At 56.8% G+C, this 26,686-nt stretch overlaps 1 protein-coding gene across 20 annotated transcripts in view; it reads left to right on the top strand.

The window, feature by feature from the left end:
• TNS1 (tensin 1) overlaps window positions 1-26,686 on the top strand; it is a 66,550-nt gene that overhangs the window by 22,233 nt on the left and 17,631 nt on the right. For 9 of the 20 annotated variants that reach the window (XM_038141914.1, XM_038141910.1, XM_038141912.1 and 6 more), the window contains 16 exons: window positions 2,688-2,737; window positions 3,037-3,208; window positions 3,555-3,605; window positions 4,128-4,250; window positions 4,541-4,605; window positions 4,725-4,808; window positions 4,927-5,039; window positions 5,613-5,673; window positions 7,055-7,130; window positions 7,267-7,396; window positions 7,768-7,833; window positions 8,389-8,550; window positions 17,090-18,790; window positions 21,202-21,282; window positions 25,055-25,233; window positions 25,489-25,627. In XM_038141914.1, the coding sequence (XP_037997842.1) occupies window positions 2,688-2,737; window positions 3,037-3,208; window positions 3,555-3,605; window positions 4,128-4,250; window positions 4,541-4,605; window positions 4,725-4,808; window positions 4,927-5,039; window positions 5,613-5,673; window positions 7,055-7,130; window positions 7,267-7,396; window positions 7,768-7,833; window positions 8,389-8,550; window positions 17,090-18,790; window positions 21,202-21,282; window positions 25,055-25,233; window positions 25,489-25,627 (3,253 nt within the window). Of the gene's footprint in view, window positions 1-24; window positions 1,107-2,687; window positions 2,738-3,036; window positions 3,209-3,554; window positions 3,606-4,127; window positions 4,251-4,540; window positions 4,606-4,724; window positions 4,809-4,926; window positions 5,040-5,612; window positions 5,674-7,054; window positions 7,131-7,266; window positions 7,397-7,767; window positions 7,834-8,388; window positions 8,551-8,600; window positions 10,238-17,089; window positions 18,791-21,201; window positions 21,283-25,054; window positions 25,234-25,488; window positions 25,628-26,686 lie in introns of those variants that run through there. The other 11 variants (XM_038141915.1, XM_038141911.1, XM_038141927.1 and 8 more) reach the window with 7 other exon arrangements.

Here is a 26,686-nt window from a genome sequence, read left to right as displayed (position 1 = left end):
GGGGGTCACTCGTACCTGTCCCATTGCTGCAAACACTCCCTGCAGCCAAAATCCCTCAGCTGGAATGCTCCTGGAGCTTCCCAATGTAGCTGGGACCCTGAGGTCCTCTCTCCCAGCCAGCCAAGGTGATGGTGGCCATGCCAAAGGCCACGTGAGATGCCCGGGGTTGGTGGCAGAGTCGGTGGAGGAGCCCAGCATACTGAGGGCTGAGGCTTTCGCTGCAAAGCTGACTTTCCTGTCTTGGAGCTGGGGATCTGTTATTTAATCTGTGGACATGAAATTGCTAAGACAGTGTAGACAAATGCACTGCCAAAGTCAACGTGGACAGCTTCCCCCCTGCCTGCAGCCAGCTTGCTGGCCTCCCTGAGTGTTGGGGCTGGGACCCGAGGATGGAGGCATGATGGTTCCCATGAGGAAGAGGATGAAAGCCTTCCTCACCTGAGATCTGGCTTTGCCCTTTGGTTGTCCAAGACACGTTTCCAACCTGAGAAAGAGCATCCTTAGAAAAATCCAGTTAGAAGCCTCCTTTGCTGGCTTTGCTTTCTTTCAGGGAAGTTTCTTGACATTTCTGAAGCCTTTCTTGTGCCTTTCTTCACCCTTTCCAGGCAGAATGGACCTGCAGGTTTTGGGTGCTGCCAGCAGCCTGGGGACATGCCAAGCTAGCTTGGGACTGGAAGGCACATTCTTGATGGGGTTGGCAGAGGGATCTTCAACCCAACAGGACTGGGAGCAGCCTGTCCTGTGCTGGGCTGGACTGGGTTATACTGGTTTGGCTGGAGTCTCTCTCCACAGGGGACGTTTGCAAGGTCTCCCAGCCCAGTGGCAGGCAGGAGTGTTTAATAACAGGAGCACGGCTCCTATCAGCTGATTGCAGGCTGACTCTTCCTCGTGCAGGGGCTGGCGGCAGAGACGCAGCGCGGCTGCGGCTGGGGGGTGGGGAGCATGGCAGAGCCCGGGGAGCAGGACAGAGCTCAAGGGCTCTCACCAGGGCAGGGGACACTGGAGGGCCCTGGCTGTGGGCACCTGCTCTCCTGGGTCTGGAGGGTGCCAGGAGTGGACCTGCCATGGCGTGGAAATGGATTAGCAAGGGGCTCACTGCTATCCAGGTATGGGGAGGGAGAGGGACTCTGGTGTCCCCACCTTGCTTGTCCTCCTGTACCTCAGTTTACCCATGTGGGAGCTGGGGGTGATTCCTGGTTTCCCCATGTCAGCTCTCTGTTGGGAAAGGCTGTGGTTTTGGGAAGCTGCTGCAGTTGGATGGGGTGACACGGACTGATGGGGCTTCCCTGGCTGGTGGGTGTGGGACCCCAGAGATCTCTGTTATGAATGTTTTAGGCACTGCACAAGCCATGGTGGGGATCCCATCCTCGTCACTGGTGGGTGATGCAGGGATGAGCCCATATTCAGGTGCAGGCTTGTTCCACACACCCTGGCTCTCCCAGGAAAGGTTTTACCTCTCTTTTTGTTGCATTTAAACTCCTTATTTGCCCTCAGCAATGTTGCGGGTTTTCTGGGGTGAGCAGGCAATTTGGGACACCCTGAAGAAAAAGTGGGAGGGGAATTGTCACTATTGTTCAAGCACCTCTGGGCACTGAGGCAAAGCTGCTGCCTTCTGGAACTGCTTTGGCTGGGAGAGGCGACAACCCCAGGGTTGCTGAGCCTGGCTCTGCTCTGTAGGGCGACCTGACCTTGAGAGGGGCATGCAAGGCTGGTGGAGGATGATGCTGGCTGTCCATGGGAGCAGCTCTGGGACTGTGCTGGGAGGGCAGAAGGTGGCAGGTGAAGGATGTCAGGAAAACTGCTCTCCCATCTCGTCCTGTGCCCTTTGGTGTGCTGGTTGTGGGATGCTGCAGCCCTGAGGAGAGTAGCAGCAGTCTTGTAGCTCTGGGGACCAACGGGGCATCCCAGGAATCAGCTGCAGGATGCATCTCTTATTTCTGATCCTTCCAGGCGTGTTGCCTGCGTGAGATGAGTCTTTAAATGACTTCTGCTTATTAGCTGGAGATACTAGAACTAATGAGGTGGGAGTGTGTTTTTCCTCAGTGGCTTTTTTTGGAAACCCTGCTTTGTTTTTCGGCTGAGGTCACAAAGTCACAGAGCAAGCCGGCTGCAGATGAAATTTTCGAGGCCGGAGAACATGCATAAATAGCAGTTTCCTGCTCCAAGAGCTCAAACATTTCCTCCAGGCGTTTGGCTCGGTGGAGCTGGGGCCAAAGCAAACTGTCGTGCCTGGCTGGCTCCTCAGTGCTGCTTGGGCAGCAAACCTGCCCCTGCTTCAGGCAGGACCAAAGCAGCTCTGTCCCACCAGGTGTGTCCGCAGCCAGACGGAGACAAGAGGGACTTGTGACATGCCTGAGACTGTGTCCACCTGCTCAGCATCCTCCCAAAAGGTCCTCTGGGATCCTTTGGCAAGGCACTGGCCCTGCAGTGCGCATGATGGCTGGTCCCAGCAGTGCTGGGGTTGCGAGAGTTGGGTTTTGCGTGTGGGATGTGGCAAGCTGCTTGTGGCATTTGGATGCTTGGTGGCATTTGGAGACAGCGATATTTTGGGGGTGTTAGGATGCTCAGTGCAGTGTGGTGGAGGTGGGATGCCTTGGCAGCATCGTCACACCCATGTCTAACAAGACCCCTGTGCTGGCTGTGGCTGGGTCATGGCAGTAACTTGCTTTTCCTCTCTGGTTCTTTAGGATGCCACAAAATCCCCCAGGAGTGGGCAGTCACGCTGCAAAACATCCAGGTACTTGTCTCAGTTTCCCCTTCTGATGACTATCTCTGCTCTGCCTGAAGCTCCCTCCCACCAAAACCTGCTTCTCTAGAGGTGCTATACCTGGGAGATGCTCCAGTGAAGAAGACACAGGAATTATGACCCACCATCCCCAGCCTGTGTCCCCAAGATACCCCAAGAGGACTGGGAGCAGGGGGCAGGCGGCAGGCAGCTGTGTCCCCATGTGTCCCAGCCTGTCTTGCAGGGTGGGGAAGGGTCCCTGTGTCCCCTCCCCATGCTGTGTCTTGACAGTGGTCCCCTTCCTTGCCCAGAAGCATGAGCCTGACTGCAGCCACGGAGAGCAGCTGTGAGCTGGATCTGGTGTACATCACGGAGCGGATCATCGCCGTCTCCTACCCCAGCGCAGCCGAGGAGCAGAGTTACTCCAGCAACCTCCGTGAAGTGGCCCACATGCTCAAGTCCAAGCATGGGAACAACTATGTGGTGAGGGGCACAGCCAGGTCCCTCTCAGGCCGCTGGAGGGGCTGGGGTGCTCAGCTGCTGGGGATGGGTACTTGAAGGGGATGGATACTGCATCCTTATCTCATCTGGGCTCTGTTGAGGGAGAGCCTTTTGCTGGATAGATTTTTTCTTCATGGACGATTACCAGTCCCTTTCAGACCTCCTGGGAGTTTTTGGTCATTGTGTTGCCGTGAGGCAAAATGTTACTCGGGATAATGTGTCTGGGGAAGCCTCTCATAGCAGGATTTGGGAAGGCTTTGGGGTGAGGAAGGGGTGAAGTGGCAGCAAGGAAGATGTCCTCTCACTCTGTTTTTCATCTTCCCTAAAGCTTTTCAACCTCTCTGAGCGGAGACGTGATGTCAACAAACTTCACCCCAAGGTGGGTCACAGCTGTGAGAAGCAGGGAGGTCTCAGGGCCTCAGGGCAGGCCTGTCTGCAGAACCAGCTCCCTGCTACAAGATGTCTAGGGGAAAAAGCCACCTTTTCTATTCTATCCAGCTGGAAAAAATCCTGATAAAAGTACTGAGACTTCACACTGTGTTTGTGATAGTTCAGCTTGACTCCCATTACCCTCCAAGCCCCCCCTTCTCAGCCCAAAACTGGCTGTTTGGAATCTCCTGGAGACCTCCCTAAGGCATTGTACTCATCCCTCTGATAGTGGGGGAGTCCTCAGAAGCTGAGCCAAGTAACCTGGGGTGAGGGGCCTGAGATCTGGGACCATGGTGGCCTCCCTGGGCCAGGGATCTGGGCAGTGGGGTGCAGGGTTGGGGTTGAGAGGTTGCATGTCAGAGTAACACAGTAATGCCTACCCTACCTATGTGCCCTGGGCTTTGCCCACTGGCAGGCTGGGAACTTCACATGGGCGTGCCTGTGACCCCAGGCTGTTTGTTCCCCACTTCAGGTGCTGGATTTTGGATGGCCTGACATGCACACCCCTGCGCTGGAGAAGATCTGCAGCATTTGCAAAGCCATGGACACGTGGCTCAACGCAGCGGCACACAACGTGGTGGTACTGCACAACAAGGTGGGCAGGACCTGTCACTGGGGCACAACGATGGGGCACTGGGGCTCTGTGGGGCTGCAGGGATGGGGCTGAGCAGCCTTAGAGGCTGAGAGATGTGGAGAATGTGGTGGTTTGTGGTTTGGGGTGTGGGTAGGTGTCAGCACATATGTGTAGATTGGTGTGTGTCTAATAAGGGTTGGGACATCTGTGGCCTGGTGTATGCTTAGAGGGATCAGTGTGTGCCTCTGTGGATGTCTGTGCCTGGGTGCTCACAGGCCCCGCTGCCCCCATGACACGCCTTCTGCCTGCAGGGGAACCGTGGCCGGCTGGGGGTGGTAGTGGCTGCCTACATGCACTACAGCAACATCTCAGCCAGGTGAGAGAGACACGAGGTCCTGGGGTGGCCCTGGGGTTCACTGGTGACCTCCATCCCAGTGGTGCTGGTGCTGGTGCCAATACTTTCCTTTGGTCACGTCTGCCCTTTCATCCCCACAGTGCTGACCAGGCTCTGGACAGGTTTGCCATGAAGCGCTTCTATGAGGACAAGGTGGTGCCGGTGGGACAGCCATCCCAGAAGAGGTGGGTCCTGGCATGCCTTTGCAGGCTGGGATTTTCCCCATAGGGTGGTTGGATGCAGGGCTTCAAGGTGGATGTTGCCCTGTGGGTTCTGCCCCTGAGCTGCCTGTCTGCCCTCCAGGTACATCCATTACTTCAGTGGGCTCCTCTCTGGCAGCATCAAGATGAACAACAAGCCCCTCTTCCTCCACCACGTCATCATGCACGGCATCCCCAACTTTGAGTCGAAAGGCGGTAGGTGCCCCCAGCTGCTTCCCCAGCCTGCTTCTTCCCACACTACCATCCCACACTGCCTGGCCAGGCTTGTCCTCCTTGGAGGATATTTTCTACCATTTCCTTGGCAATTTGAATTTCCCTTTTCCTCTTAGAGACTGTTCACTCATTATAGAAGGGTGCTGCCCTTTTCTGGCAGACATGCCCTCCCAATGCTGGGCACTAACCTGAGCTGTGGGGTGACAATGTTTTTCTGACAGCTCCAGACTGGGGATTTGGATGCAGTACCCCATTTGGTGCTGGTACCTCGCCCAGATCATCATCCCACCCCTATCCCCAGCCCAGCACTTGTCCTAGGTCCTACAGGACCCAAACTGTGAGGGCTTTACCCTTTCTCAGTTCATCCACAGCATCCTTTCTGCCCATTGCAGATGTTGCCCTTGGTCGGTGCGGGCTGGCTGGGGCAGGGAGCGGCTGTTTGCTTTGGCTTCCTCCCTGTTTGGATTTCTCCCCCGTGACTAATCCCTCCCCTGGCCCCTCCGCCCAGCCGGCTAACAGCAGTGTGCCTTTTCTCCCCGCCTTGATGTCTTCCAGGTTGTCGGCCCTTCCTGAAAATCTACCAGGCCATGCAGCCCGTCTACACCTCGGGGATCTAGTAACTATCTCCTCTCCATGGGACTTTCCTCCTGCCCAGCATGGGGGGCATGGCAAGCGGGGGAGGATGGAGGGGATCAAGGACAAGTCCCCAAGTCCCCTGTGCTCTTGTGCTCTGTGCTTAGTCCATTTGGGGGCCAGGGAAAAAAAAGGGGCTTCCTTTTTTTTTTTTTTTTTTGAGGTGGTAACTGGCAGTACTGGGCCATACTGGACCCTTCTGCTGCGAGGGCTGTAGTGACTCCGCATATCAGCAGAGGGAGCCTGGGGCTGTGCGCAGCCTGGGGCTGGGTGTCCCCGGAGGGAGGGGGGAAAGGGACGGGGACATCTGGGAGATGAAGGCACCCTGGGAGATGAAGGCATTTCTTCTCTCCCTGCTTACAGAACTGCTCTTCCTGCCTGGATTAGTCCTCATAGATCACAGAGTATTCTTAGTTGGAAGGGACCCACAAGGATCATTGAGTCAAACTCTTAAGTAAAGGGCCCATATGGGGGTTGAACCCACAACCTCGGTGTAATTAGCACCATGCTCTGACCAGCTGAGCTAATATCCTTTCTTTATCCAAAAAAAGATTTTCCCCTTGTTTTAATCTCCCCACATTTTTTTTCTGATGCTGATCCTGGGAGCAGGCACTGGCAGAAGGAAAGCAGGAGTTGATTTCTCCAGCCTCCAAGACACTCTGCCAGTGCCACATCCCAGTCTGGGTGGGAGCCTCTGGTCTCCCTGGAGAGACCAGAGCACCTCACCTTTGGGATATTCCCATCTCAACCCCCAGGACCAGGATCTCACTTCTATGCAGCCATAGGTCCCCGTTAGCTGAGATTTACTGCCATCCCAGCCTTGCCTTTCAGCTTTTAATAGACTGTTTATGGGATGCCTGTAATAAACTCCAGGTTTATCTTGCCTGTGAAATCCTACTCCTTTCTTCCCTTGTTCCTCGCTGCTGACGCCACCGCCCGTCGGCAGCCTGTCGGCGGTGCGCTAGGAGGGGAGGGCTTCCTGCAGGGAAACTGAGGCAGGGAGAAGTGTCTTCCCAGAGATTTCTCCCTCTGTGTCCTAAGCCCCACTTGAGCTGAGGGAGCCGGGTGGATGGCTGGTAGTCCAGCCTTGGCACTTGGAACCTGGGCAAACCCTCCCACACAGCAGTTTTTGCACCCTTGCTGAGCTGTGCCTCAGTTTCCCCTTGCCGTCCTCCTTCCACTGGGAATAGGTGCCCCTTGAGGTGGTGGATGGGACCCCCCTCAGTCACAGGGAGGGCAGGCTCTGCGCTTTGCACCTTTTCTGCCTGGATTTGGGTGGAAGGGCTGGTTGAGGTGGCACTAGGAGTTTTCTGGGGGGGGTCTCTGCACCACAGCTCACATCCTCCTACTGTTCCTCCCTGCAGCAATGTGCAAGGAGACAGCCAGACTGGCATCTGCATCACCATTGAGCCTGGCTTGCTGCTCAAGGGCGATATCTTGGTAAGGATTGTCAGCTCAGCTCCCGGCGTAGGAAGCAGACAGGGGTGGTGTGGTTGCCTTGCCTCAGGACCCCATATTCCCCCTTGTCCAGATCTGGAGGTTTACCCTAATTGCCCATCCCTGTTTCCCTCTGCAGCTGAAGTGCTACCACAAGAAGTTTCGCAGCCCTACCCGTGATGTGATTTTCCGTGTGCAGTTCCACACGTGTGCTGTGCATGATCTTGACGTCGTCTTTGGCAAGGAGGACCTGGATGAGGCCTTCAGAGGTAGCTGCCCTGGCACTTCCCTGCTCCAAACTCCCTCATCCTCCGGCCTCTGTAACTCTGGTATCATCGTGGGGACATCTGGGCACCCATCCCAGATCCACCCCTGCCAAAACAGGGCACCCCTGCTCCATCTGCAGGGTGTGGTGCTGCTTGGGAAGTGGTGGTACCGTCATCCCTTTCAGTGCCAAAACCGTTACTGGTGCAGAGGGGCTGCCTCGGCTTGTTCTGGGGGCTAAGATGCACTGCCACATGCAGGGATATCCCCTAGCAGCTCCCAGCCTTAAGCTGGTCTGCAGGCATGTTTGGGGTGGCTGGCTGCTACTGGAGCTATGGATGGAAATAGTCCCTTTGTTCTGCTCTCTCCCTGCCAGATGACCGCTTCCCTGAGTATGGAAAGGTGGAGTTTGTGTTCTCCTATGGCCCCGAGAAGATCCAAGGTATGGCTGGCTCAGTGCCATGGGGGTTTAGAGGTGGATGCTGTCTCCTTTCCTTCTCCTCAGCTGTATCCCCTGCTCCCTCCCTTGTGACCTCCACCTGACCCATTGCAGTCCCTTTGTCACCAGGATAGGGTGAGGCATCCAGGCAGTAAGGCTGATCTAGGAGCAGCCATGGATGCCCTATCTTTCTCGCTCTCTTCCCCAGGAGGCTGCTCTCCGAAGCCCTTGCTGGCCCAGGAGAGATGGAAGGAATGTTTGGGAATGAAGGACTCCCTTGCTCAGAAAGTCCAGACCCATGCACACTCACTGCCAGTCTGTGTGCTGGTCTCTAGGCCATCCCAAAAGCCCCAGGCAGTCTTGTACACCTTGTTTGTGAGTCTCAATGTACATCTTGTGCTCATCCATCTCTTGATACTGCCTTTCCTACAGGAGTCTCCTGCCTTGTCCTATGGCTCCTGCACTTTTTTCCTTGCATGCACTTCTCTCCACCTGTTCCCTCATCCCATCCTTGCTGGTTCCATTGTCATCCTACCTGACCATCGTGCCTCTTTCCAGGCATGGAGCACCTGGAGAACGGGCCCAGTGTTTCTGTGGACTACAACACATCTGACCCACTCATCCGGTGGGACTCCTACGAGAACTTCAACATCCAGCGTGAGGACAGTGCAGAGGGGGCCTGGGCTGAGCCACCCCTGCCCAGCAAGCACCTGGAGAAAGGTTAGGGCTCACAAGGTGGTCGGCCAAAGTGTCCACATGGAAATACCCCCTACCCCAGGACAGGGGACACTGCTGGGCAGTGGGAGCTGCTGATGGGAGCAGTGTGGCCATGGGATGGGAGAGCAAGGTCTTGTGGACTTTGACTTCTGCCACAGTGCCAGAGAGCTTAGGCTCTTCTTTGCAGTACTTAGCTGTCAAAGTACTGTTTGCACAAGCAGAGTCCAGCCTTAGTTTATGCCCCAGAGCTTTAGGAAATCCAAACCCCATGTCTGCAGGACCATTAGGTATCCCAGCTGCAAGCATGGCAGGATGTAGATGTACCTTAGTTGCCCCTAGGGGGTGAGGATGTTTTACTGGCCTTCGAGGGTCTGCTGCATCTCTCAGAGCCGGGATAAGCCCTTTGAGCAGTCATTTTGTTGCAGCAAGTTGACTGCTGTCACCCACTTGGCAGAAATGGGCAGTACTTGTATGTCGAAGGGTGGTGGGCCCCTGTCCTGGAGGCAAGGCCACCCATGGCCATGCAGATGCCTGGGCTTTCTTGGCCAGATCTGGAGAGTCGTCCCTGGAGCAGTGACAGCTGCGGTCCCTGATGTCCCTGAAGGTCACCGGCTGCTTCGAGTGGGAGCAGTGGATGGCGGTGCTCGCAGTGGAGGGTGGGGGCTCTGGGTGCCTGGGGTGGCGAGAGTGTCTGTGCTATGGTGGTCACATGGAACCAGACCTGGGGTGGCTCTGAGGAGCTGGCACGGGCACTTGCCTTGGCACAGGGCAATAAACAGGCAACTCGTGATGTGCAGGCTCAGCTGTGGGCTATGTGCAGGCTGGGGAGCTGTGGGTCCAGCCTCAAACTGGCAAGACTGCCTGGCAGTCTCCTCCTGCCTGCAGAGACCTTAGTGCCTCATTGCATGTGTTCCCCTCTGGACCCTGGGCCAAAGTTTCTGTGCCCCAGCCCCTCACAGGGCTGCAGGGTACCCCAGGACTCATCTCTGTACTCTCGTGGGGGTCTTGGTGAATATTGGGGCTGCAGAAGTACCCCAGGGCTCCTCTCCATTCCCCCTTAGGGGTCTTAGCAGGTGTCAGGACTGTGGAGGTACTTCCATGCACCGACTGGGCTGTCCTCTGTGCCGGGAAGGGTGGCAATAGGGAGTGAGGGCACCTTGAATTTGTAAACACTGCCCCAGTTTGGAGATGATCTGGGACTGTGCAAGGGTGAAGCTGCAGGCAGAAGGCTGCCCTCTGACCCATGCCAGCAGGAGCAGCTGCAAGAAGCCCATCTATAAGGGGTCTTTCCCAGCTGTCCCATGGGGCACTTTGAGCAGTGGTGGTGGGAGTCAGCGTGGGCTCAAGGGACTCCCATCTTTTTCCCTCTCTGTCGTTAGGTTTCCTCTTTTCCAGCCTGTCCCAAGCCAGGATGGGTACTCTGGTGTCTGGCTGTGCAGGGGGGGTCCCTGTTTATGGTCGTTCTTGCCTTATTTGGTCAGGGAATTGCACGCCACATTTTTGGCACCACCAGGCGTGAGCAAGCGGCGTCCGGGGGCGGAGGGGGGTGAGGTTGGCACCAGGACCCACGCCGGGCTGGGATCCGCCGCTGCTCCTTGTCCCCGCCACTGCCCGTCCTGCCACCCGCCGAAGGCTCCCCGCAGACGGTCGCTGCAGCCCAGGAAACGGTATCGGCATCGCCTGCCAAACGGTGGGTTCCCCCATGCCGCCCCTCTGCTGGCCACAGCCGCTCTCGCTGGAGGTGGATGCCCTTTCTCCAGCAGCTTTGTCTCAGCATGGAGCACCCCTAAGGGCTGGGGGGGTGCCTGCCAGGGTGGGATGGTCCTGTGGGACCCCAGAGCTGGAGGGACAGGCGGGTGGCTGGGAGTGGTGCCTGTCTTGGTGTTCCCCTCACCTCTGCTGTGCTTTTCTGTGGGAACTCAGAGAAGGGGAATCTTATTTGCAGTGGGATCATCCATTGATTAAGTTCTTCCAGAGCAGGGGGCATGAGGAGGGGATCTGTACCATCACATCTTGCTCTCTGGCTGAGGGGACACAGCTGGATTCAACAGGCTCCCTGTGATCCACTTCCATGGGACAGGCTGGCCTCATCAGCAAACTTGCCCTCCTGCTTTACTCAGGCAGGGTCTCTGCTGCCCACCATGTGTCTCGGCTGCCCCGTGGCCCTTAGGGAGAGTGGGGTATGCTGGGATGCCCCCACAGCCTGTCCTTCTGCCCCTCAGCCATGTCTGCACAGCCTGGGGAAGGCAAGTGCTCTGCCTGCCCTCCTTCCTCCTCCTTGAAGGGCTTTTGGGTCAGTGGTGGCTGCTTGGCAGGTTCCTGCTGCAGTTCCTATGGCCATTGATTGGCTGAGAGTGTTTGAAGGCTGAATGGAGGTGATGGCATGCTTCATCCTTTGGCTGATTTTGTGGTGGCTCTCCTTGGGGTCCCAGGCTGGCTCCAGAGAGGCAGGAGGAGGCCAGCAGCTAGATGTGGCACTGCTTGGCTTGCAGCTGGTTGGAGGATCACCACAGAGAAATTTTGGGGTACTGCAGATGCTGTAACTCTGTCTGGAGATAATTTATGGCCTTGTTTGGTTTTGCTGAGAAAACCAGTGCTGATGGAGAACAGAGTGCTGGGGCTGGCATGGAGTCAGTGGACAGGTTGTCCTCAAGGTCTGGATGTGTGACTGTTGTGGGGGAACCCCAAGCTCTGCCATCCCGGGGTGGTGTAAGAAGATGTGAAATGGTTACAGCAGCTCCCTGTAACCACTGGTCCTTGGACCCACCCTGGGTTGGCACTGCCTGCCCTGTCTTTTCACCAGGCTGGGAAGAGAGTGGCCAGGGCCTGACCAAATCCAACATCTGCGAGAGAGTTGCTAAATCCCCACCTGAGTCATGGTTCTGGCATAGGGCTCCCCTGCGGCTCATCCCTGTCTTCCCACACATCCCCACTCGCAGGGCAGGGCTGGCTGGGGTGGGGACTGGGATGAGCATCCCACCCTTCCAGTGAGGGGAGGTCACATCAGAGCCTGAACCACATGTGGCATAGGTCAGGGGGTCCTGGCGCCCCACAAATGGAGCTGGATGCTGATCCTGCGCTTTTCCATGCAGGAGAAAGCCCCTCGATGGGGTCGCTGTCATCTCTTTGTCCCCCAGGAGGGCCAGCATCTCACAGGGTACACCTTTCCTAGTGGGAGAGGCTGAGGAGAGGCTGAGGCTGCCCAGGAGGGCAGGCCAGGCTGTGCAGAGGTGGAGAGCCGAATGGTCCAGGCCAGGGCTGTTAAATCCATTGCTGCAGCTGCTGGCGGGCTGCTACTCTCCCCCGGCAGCTGGATCGGTCCCTAGGCCAGGCTTGGTGGGGAGGGGGGGGCACTGGCTCTCCTCTTACCTTCACCAGCTGAATAAAGCTGAAGGAATTCTCTTCCCCATCCTTATTCTGCCCCTCTCTGCTGCTCTCTGCTCCATCTGCTGCATGGTAAGGGTGTGTTGAGGTGGGCATTTTGGAGGGCAGTAGGGATCTGCACGGGCTGGTTGGGAATTCACAGGGAGTGTCCCCCTTGCTTCTGATTATTCCCCATGGGTGAAATGTGGGAGCATTTACAGGCTTGGCTAGACATTTCAGCAGGAGTGTGGCTATTCCCAGGGCAGGATCTGTCCTCTGACCTGGTATTTGGGGTTGTCATGTAGGGTGGGGGGTGGGGTTTGTTCCCACTGGGACCAGGGACCAGGCAGGGCTGGGATGCAGGGAAAGAGAGACCAGCCAGTAGAAACTCAGCCCCTTCTCTTCCCCCTTTAAACTGTCCTTAAATCAAAACTTGTAGCAGTTCTGTGCTTAGGGCTGGGGTTGTCCCATGGCAGGAGTGGGGAGCTCTGTCTGTGTCCTCCTGCAGCCGAGACAGCCGGGACAAAAAATAAGCAAACTTTGGAGGTTTTGGAAGGATGCTGGCTTGGCGTGTGGCAGCATCTGGGAGCAAACAGGGCTGTGAGTCAGGGGGCCGGCTGGAAACACTGCTCTCATTCCCTGCCGTCATCCATGGGGGTGTGGGAAACGCGGTTTGGGGGATTAGAGTGGAGGGAGCCTCACGTTTTGCTGAGTATATTGGATCAATTGAGAAGTGGAGTCCTGAGCATGGGTTCAGGCAGGGGCCTGGATGTGGGGTGGGCTTGCTGTCACCTGGACGAGCAAATTGTGAGCACCATTCCAGCATGGATTTTGCTTGGGGTGGAACAGTTTGGTCTCAGAGAGCTCTGGAGTGGATAGGATCATGCTATACCTCCTGTCACAGAGCAGGGCAGTGTGTACATCCCAAAAACAGGGCTGGAATGTCCGTGCTATGCTCATGGTGCTGGCAGGGCATGCAAGGGGATTGTGAAAGTGGGTCGGCAGGGTCGGTGGCTTGTCCATGGCTGGTTTCCACCCCTCTTTAGCTGTGTAGTTACTTCAGATGGAGAAACTCAAGTCTTCAGCAAGACACTTGAATTTGCAGACCCGTCTGGGTTTCAGCATCATGTGTGGTTTGGAAGTACATCCCCACCCTGAATGTGTCGCTGCTCTTTGGGGACAGGTGTGACGCATGCACACAGGGGCTGGGCAGGGCTGGGTGTCTCAAATGAGGGGGTCACCCAGCGGGGTGATGCTCAGTGGACGGTGCGAGGTGGGCAGGCTGTCCAGCTGTCCGGCTGTCTGTCCTGCCTAGGAAACAGTTAACGCGGCGGAGCCCTGCCTGTGGAGGAAGTAGTTAATATTCATAGCTGGAAGCTGTCTGTCTGGCTGTCCTCCCTCCATGGCTCCCACCCTCTCCGCACCTCACTGAGGTTAACTCGGGCTGGGGCTGGAGCTTGGGCGGCCCCGCCGCCCTCCCCGCGCCGCTCCCCTTTCCCTCCCGCTCCTCCCTGTGGTCCCTGTGTGGTCTGGGGCGGAGGGGAGCACAGCCGCACCTCCTCGCCTCCATCCCATCTCCGGCCTCTCCCACCTTCGGCTCCTCCATCCTCTCCTCCAGCTCCCCGTGTCCCGGGGTTCCCCGTATCCCACCCCTCCCGGCGCCCCGCCGCCGTCCGGGTACCCCTCTCGCGGCCCCGCGGGACACGGCGCTGGAAGGGAATAGCTCCCTCCGCGAGAGGGAAAGCAAAGCCAAAGGGACAAACGCCAGTCCAAGCCAGCTCCAGGCCGTCGGCTCCTGTCCTGGACGGACACACGGGGCTGGCTGTGGACGCCGTTGGAGCTGCCACCACACCGGGTGCCCCTGGAAGGCTCTGGTGCTGGAAGGGGTGAAGGAAAGGGATTTTGCTGCCTGCTCTTTCCCTTCGCCTCGGATCTTTTAATCCACGTCCCTTTTGGTAAGTCCTGACTTTGCTTCTCTTTGGGCGTCTCGGGGCTGGGTGGTGAATTCACGGTTGTGGTGACCCACGGCTTCGACTGGGGTTACTCCGTGCCATCCTATCTGGTTACAGGACGAAAACAGAGATAAGGAGGCTAAACTCTTCCCTGTGAGATTCTGCTCACACCCTACATCCTGCAAAGGGTCCTGGGACCCCAGGGTCTTCCCTGTGGGCTGATGCTCCAGAAATGCATTGGGGCCAGAACTCTGGGTGGGGAGTGGAGGCAGCAGGTGGGATGCTGCTGGGGGCACAACGGGGGGAGACACGGTGATGCCTCAGCCTTATCTTCTGCACTGGAACAGAGCCGTCGACAGGATTTGGGATTTTGGGGATGTGAGCTCACCCCCTCGGTACTGTCACACTTGTCCTGGGCCAGTTTTTTTTACTGGATGTAGTCACAGGGTGCTGGAGAGAGAGGACAGAGCATTTCTCCTCTAGGGCAGCGTGCCTGGCAGCAGGGCTGGGATCAGGCTGGGCTCGGTGCTTCCCGCAGCTGCCTCCGTACAGCTGGAGCAGATAGAGCCATGGCAGAGCTGCGTCCAGGGCTGAGCCCAGGGCAAACCCAGCCCACGATGGGATGGCACAGTCTGCCAGGCAGGAGCTACTCCGACCTTCAGAGATGAAATCTGACCTTGCTGAAAGCTGCAGACTCTTTGCAAATGGGGTGCTGAGAGCCTGCTGCTTTGAGGGTGCTGGTTTGGCTAAGGTGTTCTGTTCCATTATCCCTTAGTTTTTATTTTATTTTATTTTATTTTATTTTATTTTATTTTATTTTATTTTGTTTTGTTTTGTTTTGTTTTGTTTTGTTTTGTTTTATTTTATTTTGTTTTGTTTTGTTTTGTTTTGTATTCAACTTCTCAGGTGACAAAGTCATATAGTCATATGAGAGATAGTGTGGCCCAGGGATAGTGGAGGAGGTTTGGAGTGGCAGCAAATAGCAGTATTTGTCTCATGGCATCAGAGCCCAGGAGGTACATGGGGTTGAGGACAGGATAAACAATCAGGTGTGGGGTAGGGCAACCGTAGGACAAAGGCTTGGCTGATGGTTTGAGCTGTCACAGGCTGTTCCTTGCTTACTACCCTGGTACTGCTCTCAGGGGTTGGGTGGCCACTAGCCCCCCTATGTCCCCTCCTCACCAGAGGTTCTGGGGAGGGTGGGACGTAGCAGTTGGGGGTTTCTGTCTCTGCTGTGAACTGAATTGTGCCCTATCCTCACCACTCTTGGAGACATTTCTCCCAGCCGTGGGGCAGTACCCAGCCCAAAGAGAAATTAAAGCCTTTCCTGTATGTTTTCTCCCTTGGCACCACGTGGTTACATTTATATTTATTTATTCCCTTTTCCTTTCAATTCCTCTGCTGTTGTTCTCCCAGCCCCCATCCTGGCTTTTGCCCTGTTTCTCGAGACCAGCCAGCACCATCACTGCCTTCAGATGAGAGGGCTGTGCCTTTCCTCTGTCTCCAAGCAGTGTCTCAGCCTGTCCAGCATTGACACTGCCCCTGGATATGCTGCTTTTCTCTTTTTCCCTCCATGGAAAGGGTTTCCCTCCCTCTCTTACCCTTTTCCCCAGTATGGGAGGTGTTCTGGAGACAAATGCTACTGGCTCCTGGCTTTACTGGCTGGATGAAGAAGCTCTGAGTCTCTGGGAGAAATTCTCACTCTTTACCATACCGAGTGCCCAGAGAGGACATTGTTGCATGGTCGTGAGACATCTTCAAGCCAACGGGAGGCTTTGGGGCTCAACTGCCTCCTTAAGATACTGCCAGTGAGGATTCAGAAGTGGAAAATCAGCAACAAGGAGAGGGCCCTGACTTTGTAGGACTTGGGCTCAGTGTTATTACTCTCCTGTGCTTTGTGGTGGGGGGTGTTGTTGGCGTGGGAGCTGCCGGGGTGCGGGTGCGGCAGCATGGGACTGGTTAAGCTGTCCCAGCTCGGAAGTGTTTTGCTTGCAGATAGGACCGCTCTGATTTCACACTATCGTGTTAGGGCCGTCTTCCGTCCCTGAGTCAGCTGCCTGGCCCCCCGCCAGGGAAGAGTCATTTTTTCCTCCAAAAGAAAGTGTTTAACACTGCTCGCGGGACCTTCCAGGAAACCTCGTCAGGGAGCTGGAAAAACAAGAGTCTGCAGCCTGGTCCGTGCTGTGCAGCTCTGGCAGGAGGGGGATGTAACTTGGGAACTATTCCCATTGCTGTCAGTGGCCAAGGTCCCTCTGTATCCCCAAAATCTGTCTGCTCCACTTGGAAAGGTTTAAGGGGTGCAGCTGGTTGTGGTGTTGGTGCTGACGGGTGTGATGGAAGCTGGGGGGCTCAGAACTGGAGTGCAGGATTACTGGTGATAATGCTTCCATGCCCTGGCTGCCCCCCAGCCTTTTGGGGCTGTGGAGCAGAGCCAGCTGTCCACACTGGACTTGAATCATGGTGCCAAGACCTTCCTGCGGAGAAGATGCTGCATGTTCAGGGTTGGGCAGTGGCTTCTGTCGGTGCAGAAGCTCTAGGGCAGCTTGACCTGGCCTGAGAGAGGGAAGGGAAAGAACAGAAAGGGTGGGAGCCTGTCTATAGTCAGGGAAGAAAAAGTCAAGGATGTCTGTGTGGCTGGATCCATGCATTATCTGGGAGGAGAGTGGGCAGGGGGAGGAAAGGTGGGTCTGTGGGTCATCTGTCCTTCACCCGTGGGCTGAGTACATCCATCCAGCTGGAGACACAAAGAGCTATGAGGCCACATACTGATTGCCTCCACCCGTCCTCCTACGGCCTTTGGTGCAGCTCCTCCACCCTCCCTTTTTGTCTCCCTGGTGCCACATGGCCCTTTGCAGCTGGATGAGCCCTGTGGAGCAGCGATCGCTGACTGTGTGGGTAGCCCCGGCCCCTGCCAACCATGGAGGAGAATTGCCAGGAACGATGCCTGGAAATAGTGCACGGGATATTTGGTGAATCCCAGTGGAGCAGGCAGCGTTTGCGTGCGAATGGGGGGCTGTGGGGGCATGGGGTTGGGGAGGACCTGGCTGCGATGTCTCTGCACGGTGGCGCCGGTGGGAGTGTGGAGGGTGCCGAGGAGACATCGATGCTGGTCGTTAAGTGTTCTGGCACACGGAAGAAATCGAAATCACCGGCTAATGGGACCCATTAGCTCCGTGCAGAGAGCCAGCAATTGATCTGGGGTCTCGTGTTCGTTTCTCCCCTTGCAGAGGTTGGGCACACACAAGGGCCCCTGGATGGGAGCCTCTACGCTAAAGTGAAGAAGAAAGACTCCCTCCACGGCAGCACCGGTGCCGTCAACGCTGCCCGGCTCCCGCTCTCGGCAGCACCCAACCACGTCGAGCACACACTCTCAGTGAGCAGCGACTCGGGCAACTCCACCGCCTCCACCAAGACCGACCGGACCGATGAGCCGGGGGTGACTGGGGCACCCAGTGGCCAGGCGGTGCTGAGTCCTGAGGAGAAGCAGGAGCTGGATCGTCTCCTTGTTGGCTTTGGCTTGGAGAGTGCGCCGCCCATGCACAACCACATGCCCGGCCCCGTGCCGGCACGCCTGCCCACCGTGCCGGGCCGCCACGTGGTGCCGGCTCAGGTGCACGTCAATGGGAATGCCGCGGCACTGGTGGCCGAGCGGGAGACGGATATCTTGGATGATGAGCTGCCCAACCAAGATGGGCACAGTGTGGGCAGCCTGGGCACGCTCTCCTCCTTGGATGGCACCACCACTGCCAGTGACACCGGCTATCAGGAGGCACCTCGGGTGGGCAGCCTGTCCTCCCTGCCCAATGGCCCCTCGAGCTGCAATGGGGCTGAGAAGCTGCTGAAGGAGGGGCTGTACGATGGCGAGCCGCTCTCCAACGGCGGCTACCCCTACAACAACCAGAACACCCTGATGGGCCACCACCTCCGTGACACACTGCCTTCCTTGCGGCCCTCGGCATCCACTCAGGAGCACCTGGCTGGCTACCCACAGCGCCTACCGGGCTCCCACGCCCCAGGGTGGCTCCAGCCTCAGCCACTGCCCAGCTCCCAGCCCTACCTGTATGCCTACGACCACCCTGGAACCTACCGCTCCCGGTCCTTCCCGGCAGTGGACACTGCCAAGTACGATGCGAACCCGGCGCTGCCTCAGGCCCCGGCTCGCAGTACCAGCAGCCGGGAGGCTGTGCAGAGGGGCTTGAATTCCTGGCAACAGCAAGGAGGAAGCCGGCCACCTTCCCGGCTGCAGGAGGGAGGCATGGAGAGCCACAGCCCCAGCATCTCTAGCTGCAGCCCCCAGCCCAGCCCGCTGCAGACGGTGCCCCCACACAGCCACAGCATGCCTGAGTTCCCCCGGGCACCCTCTCGCCGGGAGATTGAGCAGTCCATTGAAGCACTGGATGTTCTCATGCTGGACCTTGCACCTGCTGTCCACAAGTCGCAGAGTGTGCCTGCCACCTCCCGTCAGGACAAGCCAGCCGGACCCCTGCCCTCCTCCCTTTCAACCCAGCCCATTGCTGGTCTCTACGCCCGGCCAACTCCACAGGTGGCCCAGCCGAGGTCCTTCGGCACATCCGTGAGCCCCGTGGTCTCTGAGCCCGGGGGCAAAGCCTATTCTCCTGGAGAGCTGGACTATGGGGTGCATGATTATCGGGAAACCTATTCACCCTACAGCTACCAGCTGGCACCGCTGCCAGAGCCCAGGAGCTACAGCCATGCCCCGGCCGGAGCACAGATGGGCACTGTCCCACTCAGCACCTCGTGCTACAGCCCTGTGGGGTCTCAGCAGCAACTCACCTCCTCCCCACCTTCCCCCACCATCCCAGCACAAAACCAGATGCCCCTGAAGGGACCGGAGAGCTATGAAGACCTGTCGAGGTCGGCAGAAGAGCCCTTGAATCTGGAGGGCCTGGTGGCCCACAGGGTGGCAGGTAGGATCCTTTGGTTCCTTGGGGGGACGGGGAGGATCGCATGTCCCGAGGTGCTGGAGCACACGGGGGTGGCATGCATGGTAGAGCTGGGGATAAGTGATGCAGAGACTCCTTGTGCGTGCTAGATCTGGGCTTGGGACTGAGCAACCTGCCAGGGAGACATGCAGGGCAGGGGAGCAGCCTGTGCTGCTCTTCTTTGCTGGGATCCTCCTTTGCAGCTTGCTGTCTGCAGCAGCAGTGCCCAGAGGGGGGAAGGGGTGGCTGAGGGTGTCAAATCCCCCCCATCCTGTTAGGTTAACAGGGCTGGTCTGTCCCTGCTGGTGGGGCCAGTCACTCGATCTCAGGGGAATATCTTTCTTTTGGGGAGAATATGGAGAGTTTGGGAAAATGTTTTCATCTCTGGCTGAGGTTGTCCTGCCTGGACCCCACTTGGACATGGTGTTCTCTGTGCCTGGAGCGTGATCTGGTGTAGTGTCCCAGCAGAGAACTTCACTTGCCTTGTGTTTGATATCTCTGTGCTCATCCCTGATTTCAGTTTCTTCTTTCCCCCCTGAATTTCTGGGTTTAGTGCTCAGACCTCCTCTTTGGGCAGCTGGGGTGCTGCTGGAGTGGGGACTAGGCTTTTGGGAACTAAGCTTTTGTCTGTCAGCTGTAATTCTGCCCAGCTTAGCCCAGAGTGGTTTGAATCTGCATCTAGCTGTGGGGCAGTGGTCAGGGGCTGGGAAGACATTTCCCAGCCCTACCAGAGAGGTTTGGTGCTTGGCTGGGTGCACTGCTGAGTGTTGGTGCTGTGGCTGGAAGAAGGCATTAGCTCTGTGCTGTGGAGGGCAAGCTGCATCCACCAATCCCCTGCCCTCCTGTAGCTCTAGCTTAGGGGCTTTGGGGACACAAGAGTGTCCCAGCTGCCCGGAAAGAAGGTGCCATGGTGCTGTGGCAGCTTAGTGCCCTCCCTTCCCACTGCTTCAGCTGCAGTTGTTCAATTGTGGAATGACATTTGGGAAGGGTTTGGGGCTGTGGGCCAGCTCGTGATGCTGGGGCTTGGCAGCTCCGTCCCTTCCAACTCTGTGCTCAGTCCAGAAACTCGCCCGGCATTAGAGGGAGGGGGAAAAGGCTTGGCTGGAAAAATCCAACAGCATCAACCTCCCAGGAGTGGGGACTGAGTCACAGGGTGGGGGGCAGGAGGGGTGCAAGTGGCAGGAATGGGATTGAGGAGGGTCATAGAGTTGTTGGAGGAAGTTTGCATCGGTGTGGACCTGACCTCTGTGATCCAGATTAGATTCACAAAGGGTCATGGGGCTTTTGCAAAGAATTTAAACAAACTTAAGGACACATGGATGCCCAAACTGTGCTGTATGTCTGGATTTAATATTATAAGCAGCACATGCCTGCCCTCCCCTGCCGCCCCATATGAAGAATTAAAATGGGCTGGAAAAGTAGACAGTTTTAAGGAGAGGAGGAAGAGTATTTGCAGTGTGTGGGAAATGGATTTTTGATGGCGTCTACCAGAAACATCCATCCCCCCAACCTTGAGTCAGGTCCTCAGGGCTGGGCTGGGGTCACTGTCATCCCCTTGTAGCAAGTGGGTTTCCCAGGGAGGAGAGGGGCATATGGGGGATGGTCCCCAGCCTGTGGCCACCTGTCTCTGCTGGAGCTGGGCCTTCTGTGCTGAGGTGGGGACAGCGCAGGCGGGTGGCCTGACCTCTGGCAGGAACGAGGTGTCCTGAAGCCAGCCTTGGGAGGGGACGGGCAGCGGGGACCGTGGGGCATGGACATGTTTGTTTACATTCTCTGCTGCTATAAATTGCCTGCGTGTCCTGGCGCAGAGATGAGGAGCATCTCACACCTCCTCCGTTCTTGGTGGGGGAATGCTCCCATTCCTTTTTCCCCACTGATGATGGAGAGGAAGAGATGGCACAGGGCAGCGCTGGCATGCCCAGCATCTCCCCACAGAGAAGAGGTGGTCCTGTCATCCTTTAAGACCCTCTCATCTCCTAGCAAGGCATCTGGGGTCACCCCATCTTGTCCCAGCCCTAAGCGTTCTGTGGTGAAGGGGACCTTCATGGTGCCATCCCTGAGAGGATGGTGATGGGGCAATTGTGGTGTTGCACAAGGCTATATGTGACTAGGAGCCAGCCACCTTTGACTTCCCATATGGGTTTATGTGGTGCCTGGAGCCAGGCAAGTTGGCTGATGGAAAAGCACCTCCAAGCAGAGACCCAGCTCCTTGAGACCCCAAATGACCCCAGACTCATCTGTTGGACCCCAGCTAATGTTTTCTTTCTTTCTCTCTCCCCCCGTGTTGTATCTCGTGACATTTGTCCTGTCTGCCCCTTCCTCTCTCTGTGGGGAACTGTGTCTGTCCTCTGTGACCTCCCACCCTCCTTTCACTCCCTGTCCTGGTATGCTGGCAGAGTACAACGCCAAGCTCAGGGAACTCAACAAGAGCACCAAAGTCCCCCGTCCTCCTCTGAGCCAGCAGCGGTCCTTCTCCGGTTCGTTCATTCCACCTCCTTCCTTTTCCCTCCTTCCTTGTTCTTCAACCTTCCCTATGCATCCTTCTCCTTCCCTCTCTTGCATTCTTGCATTCTTCCTCCCTCTCATCCCTTCTTCCTTTTCCCATCTTCTCTCTCTCCTTCCCCTTCATCGCTCCTTCCCTCTCATTCTTCCTTCCTCCCCTGTGCATGCTGAGTGATTTGTGTGTTGCATGGATGTGGGATGGAGGGAGACTCAGGAGACCATTTCCATGCAGGATTGATCCCTTTTCTCAGCAGATTGATGGTCAGGGCTCCCATTGAGCTCTCCAGTGGTGGGGGAGCCCCTGACTCTTGGTACAGATTCCCCTGCCCACGCTTGGTTTTGCATCTCATTCAAGCCTGGCACTGCTTGCTGGTGGGGTTTTCATTGCTGGGCCAGTTCTGGACCCTTGCTGTATCCCCTCCAAGCTTTGCCCTGAACATGGCTCACCCCCTTGGGAAGCAAGGGTTGGGGTGCAGCTCCACAGAACCCAGATATAGCCAGTTGTCATCCCAGGAGGGTCTCTCCTACATCAGTTTAGGGATCCCCATGTCTTGGCCTGCAGCTGGAGGGTGTGGGCTGCTGAGGCTGGATTTTATGCAGTGTGACTTTTGCTCCTTGAAGGTGAGTCTGCCCTGGGTGATGTGTGCTGGTGACCTGCTTGGTGCTTGGCACCCACTTGTCCCAGGGCAAGGAGAAGATGGGAGATGGAGTGGGGCTGGGGAGTCACCATCTTTCTGTGTGACCTTTCTCTCCCCACTGGCACCTTGGGTTTCTCCCCAGGAGGACCAAAGAAGTTTGAACCCTCGCAGTCCTCAGCACAGAGTAAGGTATTTTATTGTACCCATTTGGGGTAATCCGGCAGGATGTAGGGAGCAGTCTGTGCCAGGATGGGGTGAGTTGGGCTCTGGTGAGGAGCAGCACAGGACAACATCTGTTCCTCATGCAGGCAGGAAGTGAGTTTGCATCTCTCTTCCCTGGATGTTGTGTGTCCCCATTCACATCCCAAGGGCCTTGGGATGCTTCTTTGTTCTCTCCTGTCCACTGTGGGGATATGACCTGGCTTTTGCCTGGCAGTAGTTCTAGCATCTCATGGCCTAAAAGCAGCTACCTCCTGATTTGGCCTAAAACCTACCTCCCCAGCTGCAAAATTACCTGGGTTTGCCATCGCTCCTGTTTCCTCCTTCCCCAGCTGTTGTGCTCCCTGTCCTTCCCCAGCCCTAGAGCTGTGCTGAGTCTGAGGGCAGTGGGTTGGTACTAGGTTAGGTACTTAAATGAGCAGCAGGAGGAGTGACAGTGCCGTAGGAGTTGGGTGAGAGGTCAAGGAGTGGGGTGCAGGCTGGTGCTCCCCCTTTGTGAACAGGAATCTGCCATCCTGCAGCCAGCCACAGTGTCCTTGGGACTCCAGTGACAGTACTGTGGCTAAGGGAGGCTGTATGTCTGCTGAGGGGGCAAAGCAAGCTGGGGAAAGGAGAGTTTGTTTTTCAAGCATAGTTTCCATCCCATAAATCACCCAGGGGGTCGGAGGAGCCATGCTCAGAGCCTGGGTTTCCTCCAGGCTTTGCTCCGGGCGGCCTGTGAAGTTTCCCACTCTCCGCTCCTGAACAATGAGTCCCTTTTTTCCCTTCTCCTCCCTCCCCTCCCTGTGGCCCCGGCCGCTTTCCATGTCTGGGGAGTGGAGCAGCCAGGGCTTGCAGAGCTCCTGGGTGTCCCAATGGGCCAGATCCAGCACCCTGTGGTTAGGTGACGTGAAGCCCTGGGGACGGAGCAGGGGAGGGAGTCCCATGCTGCAGATGTGTGATGTGCACCGATAGCCAGGCTCCATCCATCTGCCGCGTTCAGTGCTTCTCAAATGAAAACTGCAAAGCGAGGCAGGCGTGCACAGCTCGGGCAGCCAGTTCCTGCCTCTCCGAAGTGCTCGGGCCCTGCATTCACTTTGGAATGGGCCAAGGGATCCTTCTGGTGATGCTCCCTCCTGCAGTGTTCAGGAGAACCCATAGTGCACTAAGTGGAAGGAAAAAAGAAAATATGAGAGTTTACTTTTTTCCCCCCCAGTATCTTGTTTTTCCCCGTGCTCACAACTGCGGGCTTCAGTTTCTTCTTTTTTTTTCTTCCCTTTAAGTGAAGAGCAGGATAAAAGATATGGGGTGGCCTTATGCACTGCTGCCCATACCTGCAAGACAGTTTCCCAGGGACCCTTTCGGTACCCCTGTTCTCTCCATGGGTCTTTTTAATGGCCATCTCCCGTGCCGGTGAGCACCTGCAGAAAGGATCGGGAGTTGTGTTTCAAAGCTGCTCTTAGTGGAATTTTCCAGGCCGCCTCTGCGGCTGGAGCCGGCCCCGTTGGCTCGAGTCCCCCGCCTCGCAGCCTGGCCGCCTCTCCCCCCGAGCCGCGATTTTATTGTTGTTGCCATTCACTGGGCTGATTATTTAGAAATGCGCCCAGGCCACCTCCTTCCCTGCTGCCCTCCCAGCCCTTGCCCCGGGCCGGGAAAGCTCTGGAGTGTGTGCCGAGCAGTGAAGAGGGGAGGTCAGCGGGTGCGAGGTGTGGGTCCCATGCGCAGCCCCTGGGAGCGAGGGGAAGCAGCTGATGGCTGGTTTTCCTCCGCCAGCCCGTGGGAAAGGAGTTGGTGTTTGAAAAGTGCATTTCCTGGAGCGTGATGCTGGCCTTTCTCCTTTTTTTTTTTTTTTTCCTTTTTCTCTTTTTTCTCTTTTTTTCTTCCCTAATGTGCTGACCAAAGGGAGCATGAGTGCTCAATGACTGTGGGAAAAGTAGAGGGGAGAGTGTTGTCACCTCTGCTAGTGGGTAGGAGTGTGAGTCCCACAAAGCTCTGAGCTGTGCCCATGGTACTCTGTGGGGTTGCTGTGCACTGAACTTGGCACCATCATCCATGAGCCCAGATTAAACTCTTAACCAGGCGAGCTGGGACAGAAAGTGTGCTTGGGCACTGTCAGGTGCTGGGAGAGTTGAGCTGCCCTGCTTGTGTGTTCCTGGGCTTTATCCCAGCCAAGGGGATCTCCACAGCCCAAGAAACCCATTCTCCTGTGATGACTTGGTCACTCTGTTCTTCCCCCCAGCCTGTGGACACTGGTGGCTCATACTGCTGGGATCTGGGAAAGATGTTTGGGGAGAGATGGAGGGGAGATGCTGATCTCTCCTTTTAGAGAGGCTTTGCACTGGGACAGAGCAGCAGTGTTATTTTAGGGTTCCCTGCACCATTCCTCTGATGGGTTCTTTCTTCTTTATCCAGTGCTCCCTCTGCCTTGGGGATTCACAAAACCAGGCTTTTTCCACTGCTGTGGTTGAAGCCACATCTGGCTGTGGGTGCAGGGATGCAGGCTGAATACAGCTGTCCTTGTGCCGGCTGATTTGGTCATTTCCCACTATGATGCTGTCGGGAGGCCCTGTTGCTTCCCTGCTCTGCAGGGATGGGCTGTCTGGACTAATCTCAGGATGCTCTTGCCCCTTGCACCCACTGCTGGAGGTTGTTGGCCCTGAAAATCTAATGGTGCTTGGGAGGGCTAGTGCAGCATTTCAGCCACTAGCCACAACCCTGTCTTGCTCTATCACCTGGTCTGGGGTCACTGTTGTAGGGTATATCTGCTCCAGCTACCCATGCTGGTCTGGAGTTTTGATGCAGGAGAGTGCTGAAGCTGAAACCTCTCAGGTCAGGCCTGAAGCATGTCCTGCTGGTCCCCATCTCAACTGGCAGCTCCTCACCCCTCTGCCACCCTGTGCTTGCCCTGCAGGGGCGCAGTCCCGGGAGAAGCCTCTGGAGGAGAGCGCTGTCCCTGCCCGCAAGCGGACTCCCAGCGACAGCCACTATGAGAAGAGCTCACCAGAGCCCAGCTCGCCCCGCAGCCCCACCGTTCTCTCACCTGAGGTGGTCAGCACCATCGCAGCCAACCCTGGAGGGAGGCCCAAAGAGGTGTGCTGTGTCCCAGAGGACTGCTGGGGTTGGGGGGTGGCTGACTTGGGAGATGTGCCTCCAGGGAGGGGGATGGCTTGGTCAGCATTCACAGCATCCACAGAGTTGGGGATCAGTGATGGTTTTTGTGCTGATGGGGGTGGTAGTTAGCAGGTGAAGCCCTTCCCTTTATCCCCTCTGCCCTCTCCTTAGGGTGTCCTAGAGGTTTGTGCCCATCATAGGGATGGGACTGACTCTTTCTCCTGCTCTCCCCAGCCTCACCTCCACAGCTACAAGGAAGCCTTCGAGGAGATGGAGGGTGCCTCTCCCACCAGCCCACCCTCCAGCGGCGGTGAGATTTCTCCCCCCACCCCAGCCTTCCCTGTGTCACCACAAACCCCTTACTCCAACACCTGTAAGTGCCACGGCTTTGGGAGGCAGAGGGGCTCGGTGGGTGGCTCTGGGCAAGCCAGAAATTTGCCAAGGGTCAAACAGCTCCAGGTTCCAGACACCCACCGCCATGTTAACCACTCCTCCTCTTCATCCTCCTTTCTCCTCCACATGTTGCCACTCCATGCTGCTGTCAGCATCCCACTTACTTCAGCATCCCATGCTTGGCACCCTCTTCTTGGCTTTTTCCCACCATCCAGTCACTGGGGTGTTATTTTGGTGGGATCCCAGGGTGGGATGAGGAGAGAGGCATGCTATGACCCCAACCCATTCTGCATCTCCCCATTTTTCCTACTGCCATGGCATGAAGAGAAGCAAAACTGCAGTGGCAGGCGAGTGGGAGGGAGGCAGGAGGGACTGAAGATCAGGATGCCAGACTCACACCACATCACTTCTTGCTCACAATTTCAAAGGCAGGAGGGGCAGAAGGCTGGGATGCATGCTCTTTGCATGCAGCTTGTCTCTGCTCCTCCAGCACAGCGTCTCTGTTCTTACCTTGTTCTCTTACTCTTACCCTGAGACTTACCCTGTCTCAGTTGCGGTGGGTTTGTGTGGACTGGGTTTGTGTGACCAGCTTGAGCAATGAGCCCTGAGGAGCAGCCACACGTTGGCACAGCACGACTCGGGCCAGAGCAGTGCAACGGAGCAGCCAGTCAACTGGGAAACCCATTAAAAAGATGACAGCCCCCCTCATCCCCTCTAAAAGACTACTTTAGGCTGAAGGCTGAGGGATGCTCTAGAGTTGGGGATGCTTGGGCTGAGCACAGCCCCTTCTGATGCCATGTCCTGGTTGCAGAGAAGCCACCTGTCCCCCACAGCTCAGCCTGTGGGGCTTGGAAAACAGTGAACAGTTTTCTTAACAGTTTTCTTCTGTGCTGCTGCTCTTCCTTCCCTGCAATCCTCTGATATTTGAGCCCTGTCTCTTGGGATAAGGAGACGAGTGTGGGAGCATTGCCGGGGTGCTTGGCAGCTCGGAAATGGCCCTGTTGTTGCTGGGGACTGAGAGCTCGGCCCTGGGGCAGCA

Source organism: Motacilla alba, chromosome 7, assembly GCF_015832195.1.
Source record: "Motacilla alba alba isolate MOTALB_02 chromosome 7, Motacilla_alba_V1.0_pri, whole genome shotgun sequence".
In the NCBI taxonomy this organism is placed as follows: domain Eukaryota; kingdom Metazoa; phylum Chordata; class Aves; order Passeriformes; family Motacillidae; genus Motacilla; species Motacilla alba.
Note: the sequence above shows the minus strand (reverse complement) of the source record. Positions and strands in the feature narration are given on the sequence as shown.